This window comes from Pseudonaja textilis, chromosome 5 (assembly GCF_049901715.1).
Source record: "Pseudonaja textilis isolate UNSWEBS1 chromosome 5, rPseTex1.2, whole genome shotgun sequence".
NCBI lineage: Eukaryota > Metazoa > Chordata > Lepidosauria > Squamata > Elapidae > Pseudonaja > Pseudonaja textilis.
In genome coordinates this window covers 18,068,031-18,092,357 of record NC_141994.1, presented here as the reverse complement: position 1 = coordinate 18,092,357, position 24,327 = coordinate 18,068,031, and the positions used below count along the sequence as shown (strand labels likewise).

Genomic DNA, 24,327 nt, shown 5'->3' with positions numbered 1-24,327 from the left:
AGAAAATAAAACATAGTCATGACTGTAGCTCCAATTTGACCTATTTGCTTTGGATTCCTTAAAAAACAGGAACACAATGCAGCATTACGATGAACCTGGTTAATGGTATGATAAGCTGACCATTCCCTTTTTGCTCCCCCAAAATACTGGATGGTCTCTGCAAATAAGAGGAGAGAAGGCTCTTACAAAAGCTGCCTAATTTCATGTCCCTGGCTTAAGCTACAATCTTAATAATACTGCAGAATGAAATGTAATGCTAATTTGCGCCATTCAGAAAAACCATTTTGGTATTTTTAAAAATTGTTTCTTAGGATTGTAGGAAATATTTTCCTTACATAAAATACGTAGTCTGGGAAATTTTCAGCACCCACATATCTGGCCAACTCAAAACTTGGGGAAAAGAAATCATTACTAAGTGAGGCAAAGCAATTCCAGAAAAGGCACAATGCAGGGATTATTACAAGAGAGGTGAAAAATAAAATGGCAAACACTTTCGTATTTTTATACAAGTGGCCTCACTCAGAACAATGTGTCCAATCCTGGACAAAACAAAAAATGGATCCCAAATGATCACATTATAAGGCCTCCTTTGTAAAACCTATTTAACCCAGAAAAAAGGGCACAAGAGAGGAAAGTTATAGGGAGGTTTAAGGAAAATTGGTCTCCTTTTCCCACGTATTAAGAGTTCAGGCTCAGTCAAGATTTAGAACTAATACATGTAGTGGTTCTGCTTCTGCTCAAACCTACTTTGGGGTTTTGGTACCATCAGACATCTTGATAGCCACAGAGGTGGCGGTAGCTTTAAAAGAGACTAGTAGCCCAAATCTACCAATGTCGTCTTCTTTTTCCAGGCTCGGGGCAATCTGCTTCTACAATGGTCCTTCTATCCTCTTTATAGGTCCTGGTGGAACAGGACACAAGGCTAAAAAGAGGATGAAGATTCATTCTCTGAGCTTGTGGGTTGGTTTTGTTACCATGCTAGGCAACGTTTTCAGCAGAGTAAAGGGGAACGTCAGTGTCGGTGTTCTTGTGTTTATAAGGGCTTCAGCTGTGGGTGTGTCAAGTGAGGTTCTTGGGATAAGGAGATTACACGAGGTCAGGGTCATTGCGAGATGATCTGCTGGTGGGAGGGGGTTGCATGGGTTGGTTGAGGATCGGTGCTGTCTCTGCTTGGCGATGTGGTTGATTTGGATTCTGACTGATTTGGGTTGGTAGTCAATGTGTCTGTTGGTGGAATTGCTTGTGGAGGGCCAGGCTTCGATGTACTCATGAGCATGGCGGGTGGTAGCGTGGCTGATTTCTCTGTTGCTCCAATTGAACTGGTGCTTCTTGGTGTTGATGTGGGTAGAGAAACATGTGGCCTGATTCAGTAGGGTTTGCATGCTTTTATGATGAGCAGTGCATTTGCTAAGTTTCCTTTGGGGTCAACAGGTCTCCAATATAGGAGAGGAAAGGCAGAGGAGGGAAGACAAATGATCCTTGCACACTGGGATGGTAGGGTGGTGGGATTTCTCCAGCCTGGAGCACTAAAAAATATGCCAGACCTGGAGAAATAAAAAGGTAAAGGTTCCCCTCGCGCATACATACTAGTCGTTTCCATCTCTAGGGGCCGGTGCTCATCTCCATTACAAAGTCGAAGAGCCAGAACTGTACGAAGACATCTCCATAGTCATGTGGCCAGCATGACTAAACGCCGAAGGCGCATGGAACACTGTTACCTTCCCACCAAAGAGGTCCCTATTTTTCTACTTGCATTTTTTAACCTGCTTTCGAACTGCTAGGTTGGCAGAAGCTGGGACAAGTAATGGGAGCTCATTGTTACATGGTGCTAGGGATTCGAACTGCCGACCTTTCTGATCGACAAGCTCAGTGTCTTAGCCACTGAGCCACCGCATCCCCTATTTCCTGGAGAAATAGTTGCAAGATAATACTGCCTACAGACTTGCTTCTCTCATATTACCCCCCCACAAAAAACCGATTGCTCACACAGAAACTGCATGTGGCTTTCAACAAGGGCACACCATCTATAAGGATAATCTAGGTTTGTGTCTTTGGTTCACTTTAGGATTTTTTTTTTTTTTTGGAGCCTTTAACAATTTGTCACTTCGAAGTTTGAGAAGCCACTCATTTCTGATACAGCCAAGAAAGGAAATTTAAATTTGGAAAGAGTGATGTTAATAATAATTTGAGGTTAACCGAATACTTGGAAAGAAAGATTCATAGTGATCATTCTAAACAATTGTTTTACATCTCTTAGATGAAGGCAACTTTAGATATGAAGGGGTTTCTTTGAAGCTCTGTCAAATTTGTAAAATTTGCAGCTTTTAAAAGGAAAGTCAAGCCTATAATGCTAGCTTAAAACTAAAAAAAAAAATGGTGCACATACAATCTTGCCACAGCAGCTGCCCATATTTTCAAGTGACATTTTTAATCGAAACCTATAATTTATATGTAACTGAAAATCCTTTGCGTTTAAAAATAGGGAAGAAAAATCACACTCTTGGACAATATAAAGCCAAACATTCCATGCCTATGATATTCAGTTTTAAAAGCTATTTTTATTTCAACCAGTCCCTCTTTAATATTCTGGAGGACTGTGCCCAGATAGGTTCCACTACCAAAAATTCTGCACATTGCTACATTTTTCAGTAAAGAAAATACCCTTCAACTATTATTGCTTAACCATCTGAAATGCAACACTTAAAAATATGATGATGTAAAATGGCATTGAAATGCCAGCTAATGCAACATGGCTATCTCTAGATCCGGCAAGATCCTATGTGCACCTTCTGTTCACACTTCCCAGATACACACAACTCCAACTGTGCTCCTCTTTCTGTACGACAACTTTTACCTAAACCCAGATTTCAAAAACATGTTTTCAAAATTTGTGGGAAAGCATCAGAACTATTCCTTGTTACGTGTTAAATAGTTGCCCGAACAGGCTGATGGGTTAGGACAAAACTGTTTTAAATGACTGTCATGATATTAAATGAGAGTTTTATGCATTTCAATACTGCCAAAATAAACATTAACAGTCTAAGATGGTTTAATAAAAGGCAAAAGAATATAACAGCATCTTCTGTAATACAGATTATTTGGGGGGAAATAACTGCAGAATTGTGAAGGAAGTGTGCTGATTACAACTGCTCTTTGGATTTTTTTTTTTAAATTTTTGCACTGTTTAATACTTATACACCCCCCTGGGTTTAATTAGCATTATTATCCTGTGGATGCTGTTTCAGAAATGACTACTTGGCAGAATAACAGGTGTATCTACCTTCTAATACATATCCCTCTTAGAAGTGCATTTTATCCTTTCTCCATTTTCAGAAAGGACCTCAACGTGAATGTAAATCTGCTCTTTTAAATGTTTTTAAATGTTTTTTCAAATTCTAAGTTATTATTTTTTATGCATGATGCAGCCGCAGTGCCTTCAATATACTATTCACGTAGGGTGGTTTGGATAGAAAGGAACAGAAATAAAGAAATGGAATAAACACCCTTTATCCAAAGATCTCGCACTATTAATTGTGTAAAAATAAACCAAACAATTTTTTAAAAAAGAATATAAAATGCTTCATTTAAAAAAACAAAGCATAGCCAGTCACATATCTTTTCCAAAGAAGAGACTGGCAATACTGGGAGCTGCCACTAAGGAAGTCTCAGGGACTAAATCTGTCAAGGGGGCGTTTGTTTTTAAACTGAAGCTAATTTGGTTCTACACAAAGGACCACCAATCAAATGCCATAAATTCATGCCTCGTCCACCAAAAAAGAAATGCTGTCTTCATTTTCCAGCTAACAAAGAAATGAATTCTTCCAAGGTCAATAAGTTATTAGAATCTCAAGTTAAGTTCTCTTAACTTGACTCTTAACTCTTGCTGTGTTTTCTTATATTTTTTCCAAGGATAAGGAACAACTGCAACCCCGGAAGTAGATATTGGGCGTGTATTGGGAGAGATTATTTTTTGTACCTCTTATACAATATTCAGGACTTCCCAGTTTTGGTTGCTTTATCCCGTTAAAGTTGTGATCAGTGAAAACTGCAGTGAAACAGAACAAATGCTTCTCATTTATATGATGACAAAGCCATTTACAACAAGAATCCTAAGCTATTTTAAAAACCCATATATATTAAGGGGAAATATTAATGTCAATACAAAAACTAGCTTTTCAAGAAGTATCTATGGCCGTGATGGTGAACCTATTGGCACACGTGGCACACAGAGCCATTTGTGCCACAGGCAAATTTACCTCACTGCGCATGCGCGCGCCTCCCAGCTGATTTTCGTCTGGTTTGAGGCCTTTTTCGGCCTCCCAGGCTTGAGAAAAGCCTCTGCAGCCTGAAAAATAGGCCCGTCTAGTCACTTCCTGTATTACTGGAAGTGATGAAATGGGCCTATTTTTCAGGCTGCAGAGGCTTTCTTCAAGCCTCGGAGGCCGAAAAAGGCCTCAAACCGGCTGAAAATCAGCTGGGAGGTGCAGTGCAGGTAAGGGAGCGGCAGAGGGACTGTGCGCACATGCGCAAGGGCCATGGGGGCACGTGCATTGACTTCTGGGTACTGGTATGCGAGTGCGCGCAAGCGCATGCACAATTTTGGGCACAAGAACCCAAAAAGATTACCCACCATTGATCTATGGTATGCGTACCTTGATGGCTGAGAAGGTACATCAGGCAGGCAACAATAAGTCATAACAGAGCTAGATTTGTACTGGTGGTAATAGAGTCTGGGGTCTTGTATATGTATTATCTACGGAAGGAGACTTGTTAATAATACATGCTAGTTTAGGAACAAACCCTGGCAACCCACTGCAGATCTTTTATCATAGATATGTATCATAATTCTAGGTGGTGGGACACCACAATTGGCATCTTAGTTGCTATATTCTGCACTGGGTTTGGTTCTGAATTAATCCCATGGCAGCTGCTTAAATAGTATATTACAATACTGTAATCCAGATTTCAGATTACTAGTCTTTCTCCTACCTTGGAAAGAAAAACTACAGTCATGTCTACTTCAGTTAACCACAGACAACTCATTTGGGGGATGCAGTTCTTTCCAGAATGGACCCTACTCCCTGATTCCCCAAACCCCTTCAGTGGCAATCGTATCTCAATTCAGCTCCAGTGCTTAACCCTTACCCAACCCTGCACTGCATTCAGCACCCTTCCCCATCCAAAATCTCTCCCGTTCAGACGTCACAGAGAAAACATGAGATAAATCATACTAATAGGGCCCCCGGTAGCCTTTTAATTATTTAAATTGCAGCTCTTTTTAACTATTCAAAAAATAAAAATGCAGTCCCTGTATTTTGAAAAATGCTGTCATAGTAACATCGTGAACATGAATACAGCAAAATGGTTGGTAAAATGGCTTCTGGGTGATTCTGCCCAAGACAATGAACACGGGCTGAATGTTTGCTGGAAATGTCAGCACCTATTCATTATCTCGAACGGCACGACCATTTCGCCAATAAAGGGCTGCCCTGAAATCCTATACTTTATGATTAAACTTACATTGCATTTTAAATTTTTATTCATTTTATTAATTAACTGGTAAAAAGACAAATGACTCAGCAACTGAAACATTCTTTCAATTGAGACAGACAGCCTCAGTTTAACCCATTCTAGCATTTGACTAAATTGGCTGTTCTCCACGCTGTTACCTTTTTGGGACCAGACCAGGGGAATTTGTGAAATACTATCTGTATATTTTGCGACAGACAAACTCTGCCAGGCAGGTTTGGGATCTAAATGGTAGTATTACAACAGTTTCCACTTGTTCAGCTTATTTTGGTACAGACGAGTTACTTTCATTTCCTGCAGATGACATTTTAATTTTGCCTTTTTTATTAAAATCCATTTTGAATATTCTGATCCCAGAAATGGGTAACGTACCGTACTGTCTTTTGCTATGATGGTGTGTCTGATTTCCAACAACAGCACCTGGTTGTTGTTTTGAAATTATTCCACTGTACCAGTGGTGGGATTCAAATTTTTTAATACCGGTTCTGTGGCTGTGGCTTGGTGGGCGTAACTTGGTGGGCGTGGCAGGGGAAGGTTACTGCAAAATCCCCATTCCCTCCCCAGCCCACTAACCTGCTTTCCAGCTCCGTTCTCCTGTGCAGGCCAACCAAAGAAGACCCAGCCAATCAGCTGGGACTCAGGAGGCAAAGAATAGATGGGGGCAGGGCCAGTCAGTATTTGCCAGTTCTCCGAACTACTCAAAATTTCCGCTATCGGTTCTTCACAACTGGTCAGAACCGGCTGAATACCCACCTCTGCGCTGTACTCAATAGAAAGACCGCAAAAGGCATTCACACCTTTAAAATATAACACATTCGTGTTTTCCTTTTCTTTGGCCCAGATGGATTTCCCCACACGTAGCTGCACTGTAACTGTCTATGAAAAAACGGATTGCTTTCCCCAGGGAAGTCTTTCCTGGCGTAACACAAAATAATCTGCCATTGTTGTACAGTGCAGCAACTAGATTTCTCTTAGATTTAACCTGAGGTTTCATAAACCACAATTATACTAAACACTGCCATGAGGTCAAAAGTATTTTGCTTCTACCTCCAAGATGACTGGCAGATGGAATAAAATGATGGAAAATGCTCTTCAAATGGAGATCTGCAAAAATTAGCTTTTAAAATACATTTTCAGCATTCTATCCAAGGAAAAACTGTCGGTGTGCAGATCTCCGATAACCAATGCAGAAGGGAAACCACAGGTTTTCCTTACGCAAATGCTATCAATTTTGCTTCCTTCTAGGTAGCCAGCAGCCTGATCACTGAGAGAAGACAATCCTATTTCTCCTCTTTAAATATTCCCAATATTTCAGTTGCGGGACAGTTTGCCAACTGATGTTAACACAACACAGAAGCTTTTACTACAGGTCAAAAGCCACTTCCTTTCATCAGCCAGGCATTAAACTGTCTATCATCAGAATTGTCTGCTACCAACTAACACAAAACCATGTGTGCAAACACTGAAGGCAGTTATGGAAGATCATCCTGGCTGAAATCCTGAATCCACTTATTCCGAAGTAGTTCCAGAGATGGCGGGTGACTACTCTACAGTAAGGGGATCTTCTTTTTCCCAGCTAATGCAGAACAGATTTTCTTTTTTCAGAAGGAGGAATCGAGGAAGGAAATTATCGGATTGTAAGGAAAGGTTTTGTTACAAGGCACATAAATTGGACAGAAACTGACTTTATGTAAAAATGTCTATCTCAACGTTTTAATGCATATGTGTCAGTTTAAGTTACCAATCCTTAAAAAATGCTATTTGGAATAGGATAAAGGTCTTATGAGTTGGAAAGAAAAAACTGGAGAAGAGGAACAGCTACTGTCTAGTGTAGGGGTGTCAAAACTGATTTCATGGAGGGCTGCATCAGGGTTGTATTTGACCTCAGGGAGCCAGGGTGGGCGTGGCCAGCTCAATGCCACTTGTGTTGGGGGCACCTGTGGTGGCCAAGTGTTAAGGCGGGACTTCCTTCAAACTCTCCCTCACTCTAATTACAATCTTCCTCCCTCCCTCCCTCCCTCCCACCTCCCTTCCTTCCTTCCTTCCCTGTTCATTCTCCTTTCTTCTTCCTTCCCCTCTTTCCTTATTTTTCCTTCCTTGCTCTCTTCCCATCTTCCCATCATTTACTTGGTCTTTCCTCTTTCCCTTTCTCCTTTACTGTTCCCTCTTGCATGCTCAAATGCAAAAGGGGAAACATTTCTCCTTTTGTTTTGTTTTCAGTTTGTTTTGCCCAGTTTTTGCTGGCAGAGGGCTGCAGGAGGCTGTCGCGGCTGAAATCGGAGCTCTGTTTTCACAGGCCGGTCCTTTGCTGTTTCCAAGGCAGCCCCACGGGCCTGATCTAAGCATCCTGTGGGCCAAATCCACCCCGCGGGCTTTGAGTTTGACACCCCTGGTCTAGTGCAACTAAGTACTTCCCTCTGCACTTTTACACATATTTTTATTGGTTGATTGAATTTATATAGCTGTCCAATTCACCTGCATATGACTCTGGACAAAGTACAGTACATGATTGAAATGAAACAGTGTCATTTACCCATCAATGAATTAAATATTACTAAAAACTATAATTACAGTATAAAAGCAGAGAAGAATGTACTTACAGCCCATTAGCTTTTTAATGGGCCCCATGCTTCCATGGTTCTCCAGGATCAATGACGAAACCATGTGGTCAACATGGATGAAATAATAGTACATCCCAGACATAAATTGTTTCAACTTCTACCCTCAAAATGACGCTATAGGGCAGTGGTGGCTAACCTTTTTCAGCTCCTGTGCCAAGAATTGTGTGCACGCTTGCATGTTCGTGCTTGCATGCCAGCACCCAGAAGGCAATGTGCGCCCCTCCCCCACGCCCCCTATGCATGTGCGTGCAATCCCCATCCATCCACCCACCCACCAACCCCACTAACCCCTTAACTGCACCGTGCCTCACAGTGATTTTCAGCTGGTTTGAAGCCTTTTTCGGCCTTCCAGTTAGGCTTCTGCAGGCTTTCATCACTTCCGGTATTTTCAGAAAAACAGGAAGTGATGAAACGGGGTCAGTTTTCAGCCTGCAAAACCTGCAGAAGCCTTCCTCAAGCCTCTGGGAGGCTGAAAAAGGCCTCAAACCGGCCAAAAATCAGCTGTGAGGCACGCACATGCGCAGCGAGGCAAGTTTGCCTGTGGCTCGTGTGCCAGCACAAATGGCTCTGCGTGCCACCTGTGGCATGTGTGCCATAGGTTTGCCATCACTGCACACCAGAACAACTAGACGCAAGGACAGATTTTCCCTGAAAGCCATCACTCTGCTAAACAACTCCCACAACACTGTCAAATTACTTAGTAAGATTGTATTACTATTATTGTTCTCATCCTTCCTATTACCTACCATGTTTCTCATATAATAAGGCCGGGTCTTATTTTTTTTTTTGAGCCCCGAAAAAATGGCTAGGCCGTCTTTTCGGGGGTGACTTAATTCCCCCCCCCTTGCATCTTTTGGGCGGGCGGGCGGCAACAGCTTGGATGTTGACCTTGGCGTCGGTGAGGCACTTAGTATCGGGGTCAACACAGGCAGCACCATATCCGGGTGTGCAACAAAAGTACTTCCTAACGGCAAGGCCCCCCCACCATTTCACATGTTTTGATATAGGCCTTAATTTGGGGGGGGGGGCTTAATTTCATTTCATGCCTATAAAACATGCTGGGACTTCCTATTGGGGGAGACCATATTGTTGGAGAAACAGGGTATCTTTTCCACTTATGACTATGACCATGTTGCTTGTATCTTTACAATTTATATTGTTTTAATTGTTTTCATATTATGTTTTGATTGTGTATTAGTAACCTATGTATGATTTGATTGCTTATTAGTAACCTAAGACTATCGCTAAGCGTTGTATGTTATGATTCTTAATGAATGTATTTTATTTTTTCTTATGTACACCGAGAGCATATGCACCAAAGACAAATTCGTTGTGTGTCCAATCACACTTGGCCAATAAAGAATTCTATTCTAATTCTATTCTATTATTCAAGAAAAACAACCCAATACAGGTCTTATGCAGACAAATCAAGGTTAACCCTGCCTCACTAACCCTTTTGCCTTGGATGTTAAAAACCCTGCAGGCAGATCTGGAAGATCAGGGAGGCAAATTCTGCCCCTTTCTCTAACTCAAGAGAAGCTGAATCGCTGAGCAGAGAGAAAAGTCCATAATTAACACATCATCAAACAATGGAGGGATGACCACCAACTGAGAGAGCTTCAAAAGAGGATTAGGCAAATTCACTGAGGTTATTCATGGCTGCCTGCTAGCTATCGCTCCCTTCCTTCATATCTAAGATGCCATTCCTCCCAATCTTACTGTCAAGGGAATATAAAACAGTTGTTAAAAGAATAAGCTCTAAATCCCCAGATCATGTTTGGGGGCAATAAATGGCTCAAGGCTGCTTGGGTGGAAAGATCACTGGAAGATGGCAAGTAGGGGAACAGAATATGTGTTCAAAGGAGGTATGATGTCATACGCACCATGAAATCGCCACACGAATGACTTAATGGCCCAATGACATTGAAATCCCTTCTAATGGACAACCTTGCATGAGGCTAAATGGACCTTATTCCAGACCTAGTGCAGTTTAATCTTACCCCATACACACTTCATTTTTCCATTTTCGGGATAAAAGTTGAATCCAGCAAAATTAAAATGAATTATCTTGCATTAGAATGTTTACTTTTTTTTTTGCTTTCAAGCCAACATCAAAATAAAACTGGTTCGAGCAGTGATGTATTAACCATTAAGCAGACTAAGCACGTGCTTAGGGCACCAGGCCCAAAGGGGGCACCACAATGTTGAGAATATGGCTCCGTTGGTACAGTATGTACAAAGTAGGGGGGCACCAAGATTTGTCCGTGCTTAGAGCACCAGTGAGCCTTCATCCGCCACTGGGTTCGAGAACGCACCAGTTGGTTCTCATTTAATAAGAAGACATGAAGCTTAGAGGTAAATCTTCCTTAGAGGTATTCACTGAGGACTCCCCACCCCGGGTACTCTGGTTGTTTCAGCGCATGCTAAGGTTCCTTCAGCCCAAGAGGTATGAACTCAGGATCCAGAAGCATAGCTTCTCCACAGTTCTCAGGAATTAGATCACCTAAGATCCAAAGGACCACATGCTCATTAGCTTTTAGGATCTATCTTTCCTTGTCTCTTCTGGAGACTTCGCACATTTATCGCAAACACTTCAGAAAACACACATGTTCCTGTGGCACTTTCCATTCAAGCCCTCTTACTTTGCTCAACAAAAATCTTCCTTTTTTTAAATCAAAGAATACCAGATGTTTATATTAAATATATATTTCACTAGTCAAATGTAATAAAGTATGCAGGCTAACCTATTTGTTTGGTTCAGGTGACTGATCAGATGTTAGCTGATGCAAAAAAATTCAGGATGAACTACAATGACCAAGTTTGGTTAGGTATGATTACTAATCCTAATTTAATGTGACAACAGTGAATCTGGGATATTCAAGAAAGTTAGAGAACAAGATATAATGAGCTACAACCAAACTCTTTTCTTTAAAAGCTGTCCAAAAAGATATAGTTTCTCTCTTTGATTGTTACCCATCAAAAGAGTAAGGCCACCTTAGCATACGAGATTCAAAACTCAGTCAAGTAGATTATAGGGAGGGAGAAAGGAACTACAATTTATTTTTAACTTTTCTTGAAGATACTTGCAAGAAACTGTGTGAAATCTTACCTCTTGCCATTTTCAGCATCTTCTTTTACTGTAAAGAAATTATAACCCAGAATAAAAAAAGCAAATTGAAAATTTAATAACTTGTATTAAACATGTATTGTTACTTCTTGTTAAAAAAAATAAAGATGGAAAAAATTATGAAAGAAATAGTACAACTCACTCTATTACAAAGCAGCTTTAACGCCAATAGCAAATGGAGTAGTCTTGAGTTACTGTCGATTATGAAAAGCAAAAGAATCAAGAGAAGATCAAAATATTTTATTACTTTGTATCCCACCTTTATTACTTTTACAAATAAGGCAATAACATACATACCTTCCTCCTCCCACGCCTTTTCACTGATCTTTCTTGAGAATGGAATTTTACAACACTTTTCAAGGCACCAGAACAATTCTGTGTTATTCCCAAAGAACTGATATCCAAATCTGAACCCCATCAAAGGACACATATTTAGTTTAAAATTATGATACTAATAAAAAGGATACAAGGATTATTGTCATCAATGCTGCAGTTATCCAGGATCAATGGAATGCCATTTAACTCATACACCTGGGTGAAAAAAAAAAGGCACGTTTAATACCATTTTAATTTATTTACAATATGTATATGTTTGTATTCGTTCAGATCCTGGACAATATGCAGCAGCCAAAACTACAAAAGAAAAACACAACATAATCATAGATGCAATCATAAAATAAACAGTGGTGTCCAACAACCATATTGTAGATCAAAGGCCTGTCAGAATAAAGCAATCTTAAGGGCCTTCCTAAGAGCCCTGGTGGAACAGTGGTTAGAATGCAGTCTTGCAGTCTAATTCTGCCGACTGTCAGCAGTTCGATCTTGACTGGCTCAAGGATGACTCAGCCTTTCATCTTTCTGAGGTCGGAAAAATGAGGACCCAGATTTCGGGGGCAATATGCTGATGCTGTAAACTGCTTAGAGAGGGATGTAAATCACTATGAAGCGGTATATAAGTCTAAGTGCTGTTCCTAAAGAAAAGAAACCAAAAAGAGGAGTACTACAGAATGGCTATTATCAAGATGGACTGATGTCTTGCCCCAACACCATCTACCACCCAATGGGGCAGCTTTCTCAACAGAGCTTCTCTAGATGAAGGGTGGAACCAGACTGAAGTTTCTTAAAGCAAACAGTGATTCTCTAAAATGCAATGTGGTCTAGGTATTCGATCACATAGCCAAGTTTCACGCCATGAGTTATACCATAATGCCATTTGCTTGGTTTGGGCGTAGCCTGAAAGACTTTAGTCAATACTTAAAAACTGAGGTTGCAACCTACGGTGTTCATTGCCTTGACTAGAATTAACAAATATAGCATTTCGGAGGAAGGTGGCCCAGTATTAGTGGTGCATTCTAATTACCTATGCTCATTGGAGCTTCAAAGGCTCTGAGTTTTGACCACTGATGAAGAATGCTACTATGCCAATCTGTAACAGTGGATGAGAGTATGGTATGTATAATCTGGTTGGGCACTGAGATGGGAGTCCCCCTGGGCTTGGAGTATGGCATCAGCTGAGACTTCGGAAAGGGGAGGATCAACATGGAATTGTCATCTAGAGGCTTCAGTGTCCATAAGGGCACTTTCCCCAAGTAAATGGATGTAAACCGTATTTGTGAGGTAGGGCTATAAAGAAACAGATGGAGTTGTTACTTGTGTACCTGCCTTTTTTTTTTCCTTTGAGAGTGTTTCTAATCACACTTGGCCAAATAAAGTATTCTGTTCTGTTTTATTCCATTCCATTCTTCCTCTTCCCCACTCCATTCCATTCCAATCCCTTCCATTCCACTCTTGGTACGTAGCAGCTTCCCCGACTGAACTGCCGACTCTGTGGCTGGTTTGGCAGTAGAATTCCCCAGGCCTTTGGTCCTGCTTTCCTTGGTCCAAAGTTAGGGACAGTCTGGATGTTCAAGTCTAGAATGGCCCTGATCCAGATTACTGAAGGCCCCGCTCACAGTGAGAGGGTCACATAGTAGATGTGGTTTTTCACTTGGAACAGTAGTGACGGGATTTGAAGTTAGGGATATTGTCATCAGTCCCTTGTCAGAGTTAGGGGTATTGTCATTCCCTACCAGAATTCTGGGAGATGAAATCCACACAATGTGAATTTGCCAAGGTTGAAGAAACATGGTATTATAGATTCAGTAAAGCAATTGCATGAGCATCCCCAGAGGAAATATATTTAAATATATTTCAATGCTTTTCTTGTTGTCTTTTAGATTAATTAATTCATTTCACAACATCACAGCACATATTGCCCTCAAGGTACGGATACAGTCTTTTCAAAGTTGCATTTTTTGAATAACAATCTGACTACAACTTCTTTCAAAACTTAATTTTTAATTATATTATTAACTATAAGAATGGAAATATATCACCCATTTTATATAATGGATTTTGCATTAATCATAACATGTTAATTATTCTTTGTTGTGTAAATGATTGAGTTCCGGTCTAACAATGTTCCTGGAACCAAAACGATCTTTGTTGCAACTAAAACTTAATTTGCAACTGAGTACAATTACATCACATTTCAAGAGCTATAGTCACTCTCCTCCTTCTCCCCCCAAAAGTAAAGAATAGTCACATATTGGTTTTAAATGTTTGGGTATGTCCAGACATGCTAACACTCAGCATAAAAGCTCTTGCTGTGACAACGTAATTACTGATTCTGACAGTTTTCATTCCAGAAAGACTACATGAGAAATCAGTCAATTTTTGGCAGCAAGTTCAGCAACAATGGAAAAGTGAGTACTGCAAATGTTGGATATACTTCCAATGGAAGCTATCTGCTCCGCAAGTCATATCGGCTTTATTTCAAAAAGGAAAGCCATTGGCTACTTCATGTTCTTCACTGCTAAGTTATAGCTGAGCAAACTAGAGCTAAAAAACCAAAATGACTAGATATGTCTCTTCCCTCCCATATAATACTTTTTGATTCGGATTATCACAGGGGGTTTTTTTTTCCATCAAGAAGTCAACTGATTAAGCACTGGACTCACCATTCCAGAGTCACCTCTGCATAAATTCATTGGTAGTCTAATGCCAGAGACTAGTGCTTGGCTTCAGAATTTTTCTACCCTCCCCCTCCCTACCAGTATTATGGGATGGAGAAGTTAGTTTCATTTATAGAGGTGGGAACGCTTTTAAAGGAGAGACTGGAATGGTCAAGAACAATGTTAAACTAAGAGGGAACAAAGCAGTGGTGGGATTCTAGCTGATCAGCTGGGACTCAATGGGAGGCAGAGAATAGATATGGGCAAGGCCAGTCAGAGGCGGTATTTGCTGGTTCTCCGAACTACTCAAAATTTCCGCTACCGGTTCTCCAGAACTGGTCAGAACCTGCTGAATCCCACCTCTGCAAGCAAATCAGTTGAGTTGAAAAGGTTCTGAGGATGACAATATGCCCTCAGATCACCCTGCTGGACATTTAAAGCGCCCACAGCAGCCAAAGGATGTAAAGCCCACAGATCTTATAGAAAAAAGCTGTACATAAAGCAGAAGCGAGCAATCTTTTCAAGAACTAGGTGCCATGGTGCCTACAGTGCATGGCACCTGGATTATCAAGCACAGGAAATCAGGCAGTTCAAATGAACATAGGTTTATTTAATGCTCTCTGCAAGAATCTGAACCACAGGTAGTCCTCGCGTTATGACCACAACTGAGCCCAAAATGTACGTTGCTGAGCGAGAGATTTTTTTGCCCCATTCTACGACCTTCCTTGCCACAGTTGTTCAGTGAATCACCGTACTTGTTAAGGTTAGCAACACGGCTGTTAAGCAGATCTGGCTTCCTCGTTGACTTTGCTTGTCAGAAGGTTGCAAGAGGGGAAACACATGACCCCAGGACGCTGAAACGGTCATAAAAGCGAGTCAGTTGCCAAGCATCTGGGGTTTGATCACGTGACCATGGAGATGCTACAATGGTCAGAAGTGTGGAAAAAACGGTCATGAATAGCTTTTTTCAGTGCTGTTGTAACTTCGGTCACCAAATGAACTCTTGCCAAGTCGAGGGCAACCCATACTAACAGCACAAACAGACAAATTGGCAGTAGGTAAGAGTCAATGGAATTCAAGGTGAGCTGGACTTAGATCTGAAAGGACTCAAGACTGATGGTGTATTTGACCCCTCCCCGGGGCTCAGCCTGGTCATCTCCTACATGAAGCTCTGCATATCCACATCTGGGTATTTATATAATGCATATACATGCCCCCCACCATCCTTGAAAAATTGCTAAATCATGTGCTAGTAGCAAGGTTAGCTACCTTTGTGTATTAGACAAGGTAGCACTTAACTTTGGTACCTCAACTTTGGTAGCATAATTTTAGACAGGACACCAATGAAATAAGGAGAGTTAAAGGCACACCTAAAAAAGTAAATCATTCCAAAATTTCCCCCTCACCAAAGCTCTCTTAGGGACGTGGTGGCTCAGTGGCTAAGACGCTGAGCTTGTCGATCAGAAAGGTCAGCAGTTCGAATCCCAAGCGCTGTGTAGTGGAGTGAGCTCCCGTTACTCCTCCCAGCTTCTGCCAACCTAGCAGTTCGAAAGCAGGTAAAAAATGCAAGTAGAAAAACAGGGATCCCTTTGGTGGGAAAGTAACAGCGTTCTGTGCACCTTCAGTGTTTAGTCATCCCAGCCACATGACCACGGAGACGTCTTCAGATAGCACTGGCTCTTCTTCGGCTTTGTAATGGAGATGAGCACCGCCCCCTAGAGCTGGAAACCACTAGCACATATGTGCGAGGGGAACCTTGACCTTTTTAAAGCCCTCTTGCTTGTTGACCATCTAAGAGTACTACCCCTCATGTCCCACCTTCAGACTCCTCCCTAACCCTTGCTACCATCAAAAGAAGACAGCTACTACAATGTTCAAAACTGGAACAGGCCTGAACACCATCATGTTGTTGGCCAGCATGCACAACCCTAGCATTCAGAAATTCTCCACAAGTAAGAATGGTGTGTTCAGGGGACAAGGTGATTCTGAGAAAAGGAAAAGGATAGGAGGACATATCATGAACCTGCCCATCTCCAATTTGCCATGTCCACCTGAGAGATACTGAATTAAGGTCTTATTTCTGGAAATTAGATTACTGAAAAATTCAAGATGTTGAGGGATATATCCTTACTCAGGTTTTTAAAAATTACAGTAAGTATCGCAACAGAAACTTCTTTGGAATATTGAAATGCAAGTCAGCTACTGATAAATTAGCCCAAGCAGTCTTTTCCTATCACATGGACAAGCCTGAACCCCCAAATAACTCCACCTAGTTAAAAGGGAGGAATACAGCTGGAGTTAATTTTTTAAAAAGTTGGCTATAGGTTTCTCTCAAAGCAAGGTGCAAATTTCCATCTGGTTTTTCTGGTAAATTGAGAGGAAGAAGGCTCATGTATTCTTTAACGCAGATCTCAGTGCCAGTGCTATAGGCACTTTGGCTTATAAAAGATGGAACTGTGGTTTGTGGCAAAAAGTCTATTATCAGAAATCACCACATCCTGCAAATCTGCTGAAAATTTATGGATGGAGGCTCCTTTCCCCTGACGTCTGCTGGGAGAGCAATGGTTCTGATGTGACTTTCAGCATTAACCCTCCCAGAGGTCTTTTGCTTTCCACACAAGAGAAACCCAGGGCCCACAGATTCAAAGCACCCTATCATTACCCTATTGATTTCTAAAGACCGCATCACCCACCTAAACTATCTCCCTAAATAGAACATCATCGCGTATTAGATTTGCAAGACTGCTAAATCAAAGGAGACTCATGGCAAAGATTGATTTTTCTCCTATCTTATATCATCAATGTTTTATTTTTATTTTTTTGATGAAGGGTTTAATGATAAGCAGCCTTCCGCTACTGAATTCAAATTCCCAGATATGTACCAGATTGGCTTTTCCATGCAATATTCATACTCATTTTTAATTCTACATTTTCCCCAAACTTATTGTCACATCAATTCTGTAAAGCTGAATTGGTGGAGAATGACCGATTTTCCCAAAGAAACCAGTAAGTTTCAATCATAAGTCATAATGTGTCTGATTCTAAAACTAAAGTTTCTATCTATGACATCAGTTTGGCCCAGAGCCCACCTAAACATGACTGTAATTGCCTTAATATCATTAGGACTTTTGCCATCCGAATAACAGATTTGGGAAATCCAAAAACAATGTGAAAATCATGAGTGGAGAAAAGAAGAAATCAACATAGGATCATTTTCTTCTGGAAAAAAAATCATGTCTCTGACGATGCTACTTGAATTTCAAGGGAATTGACTATTGATAATGAATGAATGGGACTTCACCAACATCCAAATAGCTGTTCTGGATAGACAATGATGTTGTCCGGACAACTTTAAAGAATTAACTTCTCATATACTTTGAACCACTACTCAGTCTTCTGAGGAGAACTGGATTTCTGTCTTCAAAAAACATTAAAATTAATGTGCTGTAATTTATTTAAACTATGTAAAGATAAGGAAAGTTAAAATAATCTCCACATAACAGTAGATCAAATGGTCGGTACTGATGACTTATGTCTAAGAAGAGCTCCATCTCATGCTGAGATTGCAGTTCCTAGAGTTCAGAGATGGGTACTACAGCCTTCCAAGTAGTGGCAATTTCCCAGAAGGACACACCCTACATCCTACTACAATCATGATTTCAGTTTCCATAAACAATTCACGGAAACCCATCTAGCATCTAAATCCATCTAACTCCTCAAAATATCTCTTTTGACAACTGAACAGTCAACTTTCATACCAATACCACAACCATCCCAATGCTCTATCATGAAGAACTGATGGGCTACATCTTCAATAATTTTTCCAAGAAATATTGTGACAAGAAATCTTCCACTTGGGACTGATGGACAAACAGTTGAGAGAGAAAAAAAATAATGGAACTTTATATGTGCAGCAAGATTATTGTATGTACAAAGATGGAAAGATTTCACAATACCTCCATGAGTGCATGGTTGAAGATGACAGAACTTGGTGCATGAACGGCTGATGAAGATGATAGAACTTAGTGAGATGGCCAATTTGATTTGTTTGATGAGATAAAATACCACACGTATGTTTTCTGGTGACTGGAAACTTCTTATGGACTTTTTTTCATAAAGCAGAAAAAAATGAATTTCTAATTTATGGTTTTTATAATTTGATAGGATAGAATATGGAAAGAGGAGGGTCATAATGAAAATTTAGAGAAAGAGGTAAATATATAATTGTTCTTATAATTGCACTAAAGAAGTCTGGACATTATTTCTTTGTATCTTTTTTGTTTTATTTCTAATTTTGTTTTTCTTCTGGAACTGTACTATTAGCTCTGTTTTTGATTTTCTTCCTTACTATGCATTAGTTTACATTATTTTTCATCTTTGTTAAAATGTCTAATAAAAATGAAAGTTAACAAATGAATTAATTTTTTTCCAACATATAACAAATTTGTAGAGAAATTAATCCAATTTATGAAAAATGTCCAAGGCACATTTTACACTGATGTCTAGCAATGACAAACTCATCGATACACATTTTAAGATTTTAAAAAGACATGTTCTAGAGTAGCTATCAAGTTGCCATGATTATTCCACCTGGGAAAGAGAAGCTGCCTCAGTTTCTTCTTGGCCTGGTATTTTCTAGATACTACTACTAATTAATCTTTAGAGATACTAAATTCAATTTCATGAATAATTTCAGAATTATTTCTTAATTCAATAGATCTATTAGGCTGGATTGCTAAGATTAATACATTTTGTGGAAGGCTACAATTTGCCATTCTGAATCCAGCATCCAAGAAAAGCATATGTTTGCTGTAAAGGATCTATAAGAACCAAAGTATGTAACCTGGAAGAGATTAATTCTGCCTCGGGCATCTCTCAACAAGATAATACATGAAGGAACCCATCATGAGATTTCATAGTGCTTTCTACAGTCACAATTAAAGCAAGCAAGACTTAACAATATACTTTCTTCCTCCAGATAGTTCAGTGCTTAGCAACAAGCAAACACAGCAAAATAAAAACAAAAAAATCCATAGGGGATAAAAGCATTGTTTAGACAGAAAATATGTAAGCAACTTTTATTAGCAATTATTTAGCATATCCTCAAACTCACAGGGATTTTTTTCCCCAGTTTTGTTTCCATTTGGGATAATAAGCAAACAGTTCAAAATGATTCTGATCTACTTAAATATTTTTATTTTCTAACATTTGACTTGCTGCCAAGTATAGGGTAGGGCCCACCAGGTTTATACATGGTCCAAAACTATAGCACGATTCAACTATTTTTGACTTATAACTAGGAGAACTTAGCCACCAGGGAAAATATTCAAGCCAAAGTTGCAACTCTTCGTGCCTGATTAGGCATTATCCTAAAACTGCCTACTTAGCAGCCTGTCTTTGGAAACTAAAATAATGACTAATGGTTTTCGACATTCAGAAGGCGAGGTCATGCTACAACCTCTATGAGTTAGCTGGCATGTAGGGGCCAAATTAAATGGGACATTAAAGGCTTCTTTGCATGTAATCCCCAAAGTATTTAAAATGGGGCTAGGGAGGAGCAGGAATCACTAAGATTCAAGCAGGTCTGAAGAAGACTAAAGTCCTTCTTCTCCTGAAATCAGTATCTGTATTATTATGTAGAAACTCCCATTCAGTGTGAAACCACCATGAGTTGCAGTTCATCAAGAAGAACTTCTCCTTATCCTATGGACAATATACAGACAATGGCTTTTCATCCCATTGTAACCTTAAATAGTAATGTCCCTCTCCTGAGGATTCAAGGGGTCATATAGCTTCTGGGCTAGTGTTAAGTCAATGATCTTAAAACAATGGCTTCCACCAGGGATCTGTGAAATTCACCATGGCCAACTCACCATGGGCGACTCGCCTCGGCCAACTTGCCACTGTCAACTCACTGCGGGACAACTTGCCATGGCCAACCTATCACAGGACAACTCACTGCGGAACAAAAGTCACACTAATATCAAAGAAATGGAGGAACAGAATCATTAAAGAAAAGATGCAAAAGGAGGGACAGAATGAAATGTGATTGGCAAAAATAAAATAAAAAATTATTTTAAATAATTAAACAGAATTGTTAACTTGTCCTGCAGCAAGTTGTCCCATGGTGAGTTGCCCAGTGGCGAATTGGTCATTGCGAGTTGGCCGTGGTGAATTGTAATAAACCCCTGGTGGAAGCCATTGTTGTCCCATTCCATCCACCAGAGGATATGGCTGGCTCCCTCACCAAACGGGAATAATCTGTCGCAAAAGACTCCTTCAGAAAAAGGTATTTTCCCATGCCCTATTCAATCTTGAAGATAGCAATATATAGACTTATATACTGCTTCACAGTGCTTTTTACAGCCCTCTCTAAGCAGTTTACAGAGTCAGCCTATTGTCCCCGACAATCTGGGTCCTCATTTTATCCACCTCGGAAGGATGGAAGGCTGAGTCAACCTTAAGCCTGGTGAGATTCGAACTGCAGGCAGCCGGCAGGCAGCAGAAGTAGCTTGCAATACTGCATTAATTGGTTAACCACTGTGCTACCGTGGCTCTGATATTCCTGTGGGGTGAAAGAGGACCATTTTCAGCAGTTTGAAGCATCCAGTCAACTGATCTCAGAAAGCTAAGGAGGACCAATCCTGAAAGATGTGGATGAGAAACTATGAAAAATACAAGGGCTTAAATGAATAAAAAAAATGCTCTCAAATACACTATTTCCCTTCTGGTGTTAGAATAACTTCATGGCTGCATTCTGAGGAGTGATCCTGTTGGGTAACAAGGTCATCTAAGGGTGGGAATGGAAAGGTCTGTGGGAAAATCCACCTTGCCCCTTAAGCCCAAGGACTTATTTTGCAGAGGAGCGCTGTCTGGGACAGCGAGACTCAAAAAATGCCACAAGCTCTCAGAGCAGCAGACAAGATTTGCAGTCAGGCAGTTTCCCCCTGTTCACTGGGAGGCTGCACTGACCAGCCTTCTGCATATTTCTGCCAATCCACACCTTCCTCCTGAGTTACATTCCTCATATTGCACAGATGTTGTTGCTGCTCCTGCTGTTCTGCACCAATCAGACCTTGCTTGCTTGAATTTGAATCCACAACCCTGTTCAGACTGGAGGAAGGAATGACAAGTAACTTCCATATGAGCTAAAAGTCTGTAGCGATTCTCAGTCATCTAAGTCAAGGTCCTCCCAACAATGTTTTTACTCTACAGACTTTTTATCTATGCAATTTGGGATGAACACCCTTGGAATGGTGTGAGAGTAGGAATGGATTTCCAGAGGAAAAATATTGCAGGCTACAGGAACCAGGAGCATCACTTAGGTGATCCCGAGGACATAGATAAACCTCCAAGTGCTTCAACGACCCTCTAAAAGGATGCAAATGACCAGCTGTCTGCAAGGAATATCAATCCTCCCATTTCTCATCATCCAGTCAGAGCTGAAGAAGCTTCTTGGATGAGAAGAGAAACGTCTTCAAAAGAGAAGAGAAGAAAGTCCAGTTGCCTCCTGAAAAAGCACCTTTGGGACTTCCAAGAACTGAATTGATGGAAGTCAGCAGGAGTTGACTTCAACCCAAGACTTTTTAAAATCTCTATTTCACAGCTTTATTCTGCATCACCTGTTTTACTTTATTTTTGTTCTTCTGCTATTTTTGTTCTGTATTATGTTTCATACATCTTATAACATTGCATGAAGACCATGTAAAAGAATCTTCCGTTATTCAATGATATATAAACACAAATAAATATTGTGAAATGTCCCTGATGATTATTACTATAAAACAGCCATTTTAAAAAGTGCTCCAAATCCCAGGTTGGATACCAGAAGATTAAACAGTTTGAAGCCATTTGGGAATAAGGAAGAACATCATATTGGTCCTTTCTTTGCAAAAAGGTGCCAAAACTAGGTGTCATTGACCCTACAAGATGCTTCTATTCTCTAGCTTACCTTATCTTGGTTACCCTTATTTCTGTAGCATAAATTTCCAATCAGACGAATCAGGTGTGATTTAAAGCCCACAGTTGGATGGGAAATCTCTTCCTGCTCTGTTGAATAAGTGGTGGTGAAGATATTTGTGGTCTGCTTCCCAGCAAGATGTACAAGCTTCAAAAGGCCTAAACAAAGAAGGTATTTTTTGCAGGTAGGAACATCAAAGACAATCAATCCAATTCCTCTTACAATTCAAAGAAACACCGAAATAGTCTCTATTTAAAAAGGAGGAGAAAAAGAATCTGGAGTTCCAGGGTTACTGGCCTCAATCAAGCAGGGAGATTACATATTTTGAACTCAACAACTGGCCTTGTCAAAAAGGAGAGGCAAAGTTCTCTGCCATGTTATTTCAGAAGTAAAAACAACAACCCCAACAACATAATAATACATAGCAGGGTAGAACGAAAGGAATAGAAAACAAAAATACGTTCAATAAGTTATTTAAACATCTAAATATATTTCTATTCTCCTCAACTTGAAGCATATATGGGAAAACTAGTTTCATGAAAGGGTTAAAGACAGCAGGCTTGAAAACAGGAGGCCATGAGTTCTAGTTCTGCTTTGGGCATGAAGCCAGCTGAATGCCTTTGAGCCAGTCCCTCTCTGTCAGCCCAAGGAAGAAGGCAATGGCAAACCACGCCCAAAATCTAGCCAACTCCCCAGGAGTCAAGATCAACTCAAAAGAACTCATGCGCTCAAAGAGCCAGGTATGCCTGGTGAAAAAGGAGAGAATCTAGGTTGCTGGTTCACAGTGACTTGTCTCATGTTTTTTGTATTCTCCCCAGGTTCCCCAGAAAATAAGACTGGGTCTATTAATTTTTGGTCCAAAAGACACATTAGGGCTTATTTTCAAGTGATGTCTTATTTTTTGTTGTTGCAATGGCCGTACTAGTCCGGCTGACGATTTTAGCTAGTCTTTATTTTGGGGGGTAGGGCTTATATAACAAGCACCCAGAAAAATCATGCTAGGGCTTGTTTTCCCAGTTGGGTCTTAATTTCGGGGAAACACAGTAAGTACTTTCAAGCACAAGTAGCAGATCCCCACTTAAGAAAGCCTCCTGCATACATAAAATGCAAACGATCCCAGCCACTCTATAGCATATTCAAAGAAGATATTAGGCAGTATACAGCTCAAGAGTGTTGTAAATAAAGGGGCAGAAATAATCTCCCTTGCTAGTCTTTGACTTACAACCACAATTGAGCCCCAAATTTATATTGCTAAGTGAGGAATTTGTTAAGTGAGTTTTATCCCATTCTACGACCTTTCTTGCTACATTTGTTAAGTGAATCACTGCAGTGACACTTACTTAAGTGAATCTAGTTTCCCCATTAGCCTTTAGGTTGCAAAAGGGGATAACATGACCCCAGAACACTGCAACCATCATAAGTATGAACCTGTGGTCAAGCATCCGAATGTAAGTCACATGACCACAGGGATGCTGCAACAGTCATAAGTGTGAAAAATGGTCATAAGTCACTGTTGTGCTGTTGTAACTTTGATTGGTCACTAAATGAACTGTTGTAAGTCAAGGACTATGTGTATTTACTCATACAGAAATTGCGTAACTATTTTCCAGCAAAATTAAAAATAGTACTCTCTTTCAACTACACTACTTTCAAATTATAAAAAAATTCCCACTTACTGATAGCTACTTCAAGCAAACCAGGACAAGCTTGCAAATGCTGCAGTTCTTCAGGATTTGATGTCACTTCACAAAGAACATCAAGAAGACGAATTGCAACTAGTGCTTCCTACACAAGAGGCAATATTGAAATCAGATAATGCACCTCCATCATAAAATAATCTCTAACTCTAATTAAATTATCTACTTTAACCCCTGTTTGATATTTACATTCAGCAGGAGCCCTACTAAGCAATCAAGTAGCAGCATATGCCATTCAAAAAGAAAAATATTCCTAATATTGGATAGAGACTACTCATTTCAGCACATTCCAATATTTTCTTAATGATTTCCTCCTGTGATGGTATTTTCTCATTTTTCCAGTTTTTAGCAAATACAATCCTAGCTGCTGTTAATACATTTACAATCAGGTATTTCAAGT

At 40.2% G+C, this 24,327-nt stretch overlaps 1 protein-coding gene across 2 annotated transcripts in view; it reads right to left on the bottom strand.

Moving 5' to 3' along the window:
• ATXN10 (ataxin 10) overlaps positions 1-24,327 on the bottom strand; it is a 59,067-nt gene that overhangs the window by 3,773 nt on the left and 30,967 nt on the right. For both annotated transcript variants that reach the window (XM_087934217.1, XM_026702438.2), the window contains exons 8-10: positions 23,907-24,015; positions 22,222-22,388; positions 11,745-11,808 (exon numbers count right to left, since the gene is read on the bottom strand). In XM_087934217.1, coding sequence (XP_087790343.1) covers positions 11,745-11,808; positions 22,222-22,388; positions 23,907-24,015 — 340 coding nt within the window. The remainder of the gene's footprint in view (positions 1-11,744; positions 11,809-22,221; positions 22,389-23,906; positions 24,016-24,327) is intronic.